General features: G+C 52.9%; 1 protein-coding gene across 1 annotated transcript; it reads right to left on the bottom strand.

The window, feature by feature from the left end:
* Positions 1-6178: 6178 nt before the first annotated feature.
* Positions 6179-8196, bottom strand: LOC100382353 (uncharacterized). The gene has a single exon (NM_001175099.1). It carries the CDS (start codon positions 8178-8180, stop codon positions 7710-7712), a length of 471 nt encoding a protein of 156 aa, NP_001168570.1. The 5' UTR covers positions 8181-8196; the 3' UTR covers positions 6179-7709.
* Positions 8197-8584: the final 388 nt, after the last annotated feature.

The raw sequence follows: 8584 nt of genomic DNA, 5'->3' as shown, positions 1-8584 counted from the left end.
ATCCTTCGGACAGTGTTTGTTGAGATCAGTATAGTCGACGCACATGCGCCAATCCACTTTATTCTTTTGAGCACAAGAACAAGGTTGGCTAACCACTCGGGGTGTAATACTTCTCTAATAAATCCGGCCGCGACCAAGCGAGCTAACTCGGCACGAATGGCCTCTCTCTTGTCGGGCGTGAAACGACGCAGCTTTTGCCGGATTGGCCTCGCCTGAGGATAGACTTTCAATTTGTGCTCGGCCAACTCCCTCGGGACTCCCGGCATATCCGCAGGTTGCCATGCGAATACGTCTCGGTTATCTTGCAGGAACTGGACGAGCGCGCTTTCCTATTTGTCATTCAAACTGGAGCTGATGATGGCCGCCTTGCGCTCATCGGCAAACCCCAGGTTGATCCGCTTGGTTTCTTCAGTCGACCGCATAGAGGTCGCGGCCTGAGCTTCGTTTGCCGGCACGGCGAGGTCTTCCTCAGGCTTAGAGTTCGCCGGTGTAGAAGGAACCGTTGACGGCTTGGTGGTGAGGGCTGCTTGGATGGCCACTCGTAAACATTCTGCGGCGCCTTGGAAGTCGGCGCGCACAGTTATGATTCCTTGCGGTCCTGGCATCTTCAGTATCATGTAGGTATAGTGCGGGATGGCCATGAATTTGGCTAGCCCCGGCCTTCCGATGATGGCGTTGTAACCACAGTCGAAGTTCGCCACCTCGAACCTCAGGAACTCGGTTCTGTAGTTATCCGGAGTCCCGAAGGTGACCGGCATGTAGATGTGGCCCAGCGGGTATTCCCCTTCCGTCGGCACGATGCCGAAGAAAGGAGTGTCTGACTCGTGGAGCTCTTTGAGGTGAACTCCCAAGCCTTGGAGCGTACGGGGGAAGGTGACGTTGATGCTGCTCCCCCCGTCCACTAGCACCTTCTTTACCCGGCTCTCTCGGATCACCGGATCGACGAGGAGCGGGTATTTGCCTGGATGGTCAAAGTTGAGCCATTGATCCTCCCGAGTGAAAGTGATTGGGTGCTCCGACCACCGGTACGGGGCGGGAGGGCCGGTGGTCGCCACCAGTATCTGGCGGTCGTTGAGCTTTTGTTGTCTTTTGTTCTCCTGCGACCCATGTCCGCCGAAGATGACGTTGACCTCCCTGTCAACGCGCGGGAAAGCTCCTCCTCCCCCCTCCTCCGGCTGATGGGGCTGTCGTGGTTCACCTGGTCCTCCCCTCGGCGGAGGAGGCGGTAGGGGTTGGAAGGGTCGACCATGTCCAACGGAGTGCTTGAAGTCCCGGCAGTTACGTAGAGTATGGCGCATGTCCTTGTGGTACGGGCACTGGGCGTCGAGGATGTCGTCCAGTGTACGCTCGCCTCCACGAGGTCCTCCTCGGGCGCGAGAGGCGGGTGGTCCGGCGGCGTGTACCTCTTCACGAGGCCTCTTCTCCCAGCGCTTGTCGGGCGGCTGGTTCGCGTCGCGTCGTGGTGCTGCCGGTGCGGGCTTTGCTCCTCCGATGAGATCCTGGGCCCGCTCGTCGGTGGTGATATAGAGGTCGGCTTCCCGGAACAGCTCCTCGGAGGTAGTCGGCGCCTTTTGTAGTATGGCTCGGACGAAAGCCGAGTCGTTAGATCCTCTGTAGAAGTCCTCGATCACGGCCGCCTCCGTGACCTCGGGGATGCGGTTTCTCATGGTCTGGAACCTTTTAAGGTATGACCGGAGAGTCTCATCCCCCCGGCGCTTGATGGATTTGAGGTCCCATGGTTGCGCTGGCTTGTCGGAGAGAGACTGGAAGTTGGCGGTGAAACGTCGACTGAAGTCTCCCCAGTCGTCGATGCAGTGTCGGGGTAGATGTCGTAGCCACTGCAGCGCGTCTTGCCCGAGGACGATGGGCACATACGCAGTCATGACGTCTTCGGATGCCCCGGCAGCCCGAGCAGCGGTGGTGTAGACGGCTAACCAACCCCCTGGATCCTGCTTAGGTTCATATTTGTCGACATTGGATACCTTGAAGTTGGGAGGCCATTGGATGGCCCTAAGGCGCGGAGTAAGGGCGGATACTCCGCACGTGTCCTCCTGTCGTCGGGGATGACGTCTGTCCCGGGGAGGGGAGTGGCAGTGGTGGTTCCTCGACCGTCCCCGGGTGGTACCACCAGTTGAAGCTGTTGCCGACTCAGTTCGGGTGGCCTGGCTTTGAGTCGGGAAGCCATGATCTCGGTCATACTCCTCCCGACGGCGAATTTCGTTCTCGTGCCGCCGTTCGCGTGAAGCATTGATAGAGCTTCGCGCGTCTCGGCGACTGTTGATGGCGTGTCGCAAATCGTTCGGCGGGTGAGCGAGCGGTAGAAGATGGTTGGCTGCCTGAGTGAACAGGCGTCGGTATCCCTCGGCGTCGGGAGTCCGAGGAAGTCCGTCAGCTATCCGAGCTAGAACGCCTCCGACTTCGCTCGGCGTGTTCATAGCTCGGGCGAAGTCGGGGTTCAAGTTGCGCCCGAAGAGCGGATTCTCGTGTCGTTGCCTTGCATCTTGCTCGGCTTGCTCCTGAGTCCGACGGCGATCACGTCGTCGGGAGTTCCTTCGTTCCCTGAAGACGCGTTCTTCCGGAGTTTCTCCTATCTCTGAGACCTCGTCTCGCGAGACAGGCTGCTCCGGATCCCGTTCTCCAGCTGCGTGATGTCGCCGAACGTTCCTGCGTCGGTTCCTTCGTCGGCGGGATTCTCGCTGAGGCGGTTCTTCTCCAGGTGCGGTCGGTTCATCGTCAGAGACGGCGGGCGACTCTGCTCTCCCGATGAAGAGGACGTCGGGGTAGAACGGTACTGCTGTCGCGGCAACTTTCTTTCCGTTCTCCTTTGAGGCCGGAGGAACGGGAAGAACAACCTGCCTCTCCCTGGTCTCCTTCTTTCTCACGACCCGTGTCCATTCTTTCGTCGGGGAAGTAGACAGCGGAGTCTTCCGGGTCAGCGAGCTTCTAGCTCCAGCCTCCCCGGAGACGATCTTTTTTCGAAGAGCCGGAGGTAGCGTCTTTCCAGCATTTTCGGAGTTTGTTGGAGGAGACTTCTGTTCCGGCAGATCTGCGAGGCGGTGTAGAATTCCCTCTTCGTCCGCTACGGATGAGATTGTCCCGAAGCAGAATACAGATCCGGGACGCACGGCGATCTTGCTGTGGAAGGTGACGGCCATTGAGCTAGCTTGGATCGTCGACACACCCCCTACCTGGCGCGCCAGCTGTCGGTGTTTTGGGTCCGACCGCACACCCGGGGTTGCCCCTCAAGGTGTTTTTAGGAGTAGGACGGTGTCAACGACTGTAGCAAAATGGTTCGTGCCGGTCGCACGAGGGACAATGGACAAGATTTGCAGGTTCGGGCCGCTTAGAAGTGCGTAACACCCTACGTCCTGGTGAGTATATGAGCGTGGTTACAAGAGGGTTCTCTGGATAGAGGGCGCAGAGAGTTTATGTGGGTGGCCAAGTAGAACAGGGTCGATCCTTCTGAAGGGGTGCCCCCTAGGCCTTATATACTCGACCGTGGGGCAGTACATGTGATATGATAACAACAAGTAGCTAAAAGATAGTGAACCTCTTGAGTTTATCCCTACGCAATCCTCCCCGACTTATCCTCGCATAGCTCCGTTGCATGGGGGCTTCAGCGCGGGAAAGTCGGGTCTCTGTTGCGATTCATTCGTTCGACGTTGTGGGCCATCTGGGTTTGCACTAATCAGTCTTACGTCTTCTTTTCTTTGTTGGTTGTCTTTCCCTAGGCCCACGAAAGAATGACCTTACGAATTATTGGGCCCTTGGGCCTTTCGTGAGGCCTTTTACTTCTTTAGTGGACCCAGGGGATATCTATCCCCCACACTTTCCACTCTTCTTTTCCTGGTCACTATCATTATCGGGACAATTAGCGATAAAGTGACCAATCTTACCACATTTGAAGCAGGAGCGCTTCCCCTTCGTCTTGTTCTTGTTGGGGTGCTCCTTGCGACCCTTTAGTGCCGTCTTGAACCGCTTGATGATGAGGGCCATCTCTTCATCATTAAGCCCGACCGCCTCAACTTGCGCCACCTTGCTAGGTAGCGCCTCCTTGCTCCTTGTTGCCTTGAGAGCAATAGTTTGAGGCTCTTGGATTGGGCCATTTAATGCATCGTCGACGTATCTAGCCTCCTTGATCATCATTCGCCCGCTTATGAACTTTCCAAGGATCTCTTCGGGTGTCATCTTCGTGTACCTAGGATTTTCACGAATATTGTTCACAAGATGTGGATCAAGGACAGTAAAGGACCTTAGCATTAGGCGGACAACGTCGTGATCCGTCCATCGCGTGCTTCCATAGCTCCTTATCTTGTTGATGAGGGTCTTGAGCCTGTTGTACGTCTGTGTTGGCTCCTCCCCTCTTATCATCGCGAATCTCCCGAGTTCGCCTTCCACCAACTCCATTTTGGTGAGCACAGTGACGTCATTCCCCTCATGTGAGATCTTTAGGGTGTCCCAGATTTGCTTGGCATTGTCCAAGCCGCTCACCTTATGGTACTCGTCCCTGCACAGTGAGGCTAACAACACAGTAGTAGCTTGTGCATTTTTATGAATCTGTTCATTGATAAATAAAGGACTATTCGAGCTATCAAATTTCATTCCACTCTCTACTATTTCCCATATACTAGGATGGAGAGAGAACAAGTGACTACGCATTTTGTGACTCCAAAATCCGTAGTCCTCCCCATCAAAGTGTGGAGGTTTGCCAAGAGGAATGGAAAGCAAATGTGCATTTGAGCTATGCGGAATACAAGAATAATCGAAAGAGAAGTTTGAGTTAACCGTCTTCTTTTTCTCGTAGTCGTTATCGTCGTCCTTTTGGGAAGAAGAGGATTCATCACTGTCATCGTAGTAGATGATCTCCTTGATGTGCCTTGTTTTCTTCTTCCTCCCATCTCTTCTTTTGTGGCTCAAGCCCGAGTCAGTGGGCTTGTCCTCCTTTGGATCATTGACAAAGGACTCCTTCTCCTTATCGTTGACCACCATCCCCTTGCCCTTAGGATCCATCTCTTCGGGCGATTAGTCCCTTTCTTGAAGAGAACGGCTCTGATACCAATTGAGAGGACCTAGAGGGGTGGGGTGCATAGGTGATCCTATAAAAACTTGAAACTTAATCCACAAACTTGATTAGGAGTTAGCACAATTAAGCCAAGTGGCTAGAGAAAAGACTTTAAAAGACACGATAACCACAAGAAGATCAATCACAGATAGACACAGTGGTTTATCCCGGGGTTCGGCCAAGTTCAACACTTGCCTACTCCACGTTGTGGCGTCCCAACGGACGAGGGTTGCAATCAACCCCTCTCAAGCGGTCCAAAGACCCACTTGAATACCACGGTGTTTTGCTTTGCTTTTCTATATCCCGCTTGCGAGGAATCTCCACAACTTGGAGTCTCTCGCCCTTACAATGATGTTCACAAAGAAGCACGGAGTAAGGGAGGGATGAGCAACGCACACAAGACACAAAATCAGAGCGACAACACGCACACAAGTCGCAACAAGAGCTCACAACACAACCCGGCGAGTTCACAACTCAAATGAAGCTCTAGTTGCTATCACAAAGAATCAAATGCGCGGAATCGAAGTCTTGGTGCTTAGGAATGCTTAGAGAATGCTTAGTGTACTCCTCCATGCACCTAGGGGTCCCTTTTATAGCCCCAAGGCAGCTAGGAGCCGTTGAGTGCATTCCAGGAAGGCAATTCTTGCCTTCTGTCGCCTGGCGCACCGGACAGTCCGGTGCACCACCGGACACTGTCCGGTGCGGATTTCTTTCCTTCTTTGGCGAAGCCGACCGTTGGCGCCTGGGAGCCGTTGGCGCACCGGACACTGTCCGGTTCCCCCTCCCGACCGTTGGCTCGGCCATGTGTCTCGCGCGGATCGCGCGGCCGACCGTTGGCCCGGCCGACCATTGGCTCACCGGACAGTCCGGTGAATTTTAGCCGTACGCCATTAATCACTTCCCGAAAGCAGCAAGTTCGCCTGAGCCAGCCTGGCACACCGGACACTGTCCGGTGCACCACCGGACAGTCCGGTGCACCCAGACAGAGCTGACTTTGGCTGAACAAAGCCATCTTTAATTTCAACTTGATTTTTCCTGTTTCCAGCACTTAGACACAATACATTAGTCTCTAAAACAATGTACTAAGTCTGAGAAACATACCTTTATACTTGATTTGTACTTTGTCCACCATTTAACACTTAGGCACTTGTGTTGGACACTAAATCACCAAAATACTTAGAAATGGCCCAAGGGCACATTTCCCTTTCAATGAGCAACGCACACAAGAAACGAAATCAGAGTACCAACACGCACACAAGTCACAACAAGAGCTCACAACACAACCCGGCGAGTTCACAACTCAAATGGAGCTCTAGTTGCTATCACAAAGAATCAAATGCGCGGAATCGAAGTCTTGGTGCTTAGGAATGCTTAGAGAATGCTTGGTATACTCCTCCATGCGCCTAGGGGTCCCTTTTATAGCCCCAAGGCAGCTAGGAGCCATTGAGAGCATTTCAAGAAGGCAATTCTTGCCTTCTGTCGCCTGGCGCACCGGAGAGTCCGATGCACCATCGGACACTGTCCGGTGCAGATTTCTTTCCTTCTTTGGCGAAGCCGACCGTTGGTGTTTTGGAGCCGTTGTCGCACCGGACACTGTCCGGTGCACACCGGACAGTCCGGTGCCCCCTTCTGACCGTTGGCTCTGCCACGCGTCGCGCGCGGATTACGCGGCCGACCGTTGGCCTGGCCGACTGTTGGCTCACCGGACAGTCCGGTGCACCACCGGACAGTCCGGTGAATTATAGCCTTACACCGCCGTCGAAGTCCCGATAGCAGCCAGTTCGCCAGAGCCAGCCTGGCGCACCGGACACTGTCCGGTGCACCACCGGACAGTCCGGTGCACCCAGACTGAGCAGACTTTTGGCTGCTTCGAGCCAAGCTTTTCCAATTGAATTTTCTCTGATTCTAGCACTTAGACAAACATGTTAGTACACAAAAACCAATGTACTAAGTCTATAATCATACCTTTATATTGATTTGCACCTTATCCACAATTTGGCATAGTTTATCGCTTAAGCACTTGTGTTGGACACTTAATCACCAAAATACTTAGAAATGGCCCAAGGGCACATTTCCCTTTCAATACCATGTAAACTAAATTACGAATCAAACAATATATGTTCAGGAAAAAAAATTAAAAATGAAATAACTTTCTTCAAACCTTGTTACTCAGCCTTAAAGCTATTCTCAAGCATACTGCACATAGAGATGTTGATCATATATACAAATATGAAGTACAATAGAACTTTCTTGTCAAGACCTATCAAGTTTAAATAACAACAAATTCTTTACAATAAAATAAAAAATGCTTTGAATGCAAGGCAACGCAGAACCTGTGTGTAGCTATTTTTTGTTGGTAGCAAATAGCAATCAATCAAACTTGAGTCTGAGTCTGCAAAAACCCATCTGCCTTCGTTGTCTCTATTGCAGTATACTCAATCTATTACAACATTCATTAGCAACAATAAAATCATTCATGAACATGTAGAAATTCTACTAGAAATTGTGGCACCTATTTCTCTCATAATATCAATCCTTGATTTATCAGGCCTGTGAAGGGCTTTTTTGGAGGCTACACACATTTTCATAACGAAAGTGTATGACAGACAAAACCGGCTTTCATATATGATAGAGATGTGGCCTAGCCTTACTGGGTATTTGGCGTTGGGGGAAGATGGATTTGAAGGTGAAATTGGCCGATAGCGTGTGGACGTAGATGCAGTAGTGAGGCACCTCCCGAGTTGCACCTGCCCTTGCGTGAGGAACATGATGGCCACCTACCATACGCGTCAGAATAGGTACTGCCGGGGTGAACGATGCGCGCCAGAGTAGCTCCCCGTCCGTCATTGAGTGCTCTAATGCCCATGCTGTAACACCATTGGGGGAGACGCCCAGCAGCACACGACGGCAGCACGAATGGAGCTCCTAGCCACCGGGGGAGGGGGGCATCCGCCGGCGGCAGACACGGGTGAACCTGGTGGTCGTTCGGCACCCGGGGGCCGGGCAGAGCTCCTGGCAGCGTGGGGGGAGGTGAATGGAATTCTTGGCGCGCGGGCGGGCAGGCGGCGGGGGGATCCGCCAGCGGGGGGTGTGGGTGAACCCGTCGCCCTTCCGACATTGGGGGGACCTCTGGGCATTGCGGTGGGGTGTGGTTGGTGTGGATGGAGCGCCTAGTGTTTTCTAGAAGCGTCGCGGGAGTCGTAGAACGGAGGAGGATGGGATGTGTCGGTAGACGTCGATGCGCGATCCGACGGCCCACAATTTAGATGGTGACGTGACACCGCGAGAGAGGACATTTTGAACCGGCTTTAATATATAGTAAATAAGCTTTGATCAGCTCGAATGATTCCGGGTGTATTACTAGACAAGCGAACAAGGCCTTACTCGGATCTAATCTAGTTACATTTGCACCTGCGATGTTCAATGTCTCATCTCTGTTCTTTCCGAAGTCTGAACCTGCACAATGTTACTATTGCCTCACTTTTCTGAGTATAAATTATCGAGAAATTGCATTGATTACCT

The sequence above is a fragment of the Zea mays genome, chromosome 2, assembly GCF_902167145.1.
Source record: "Zea mays cultivar B73 chromosome 2, Zm-B73-REFERENCE-NAM-5.0, whole genome shotgun sequence".
NCBI lineage: Eukaryota > Viridiplantae > Streptophyta > Magnoliopsida > Poales > Poaceae > Zea > Zea mays.
Note: the sequence above shows the minus strand (reverse complement) of the source record. Positions and strands in the feature narration are given on the sequence as shown.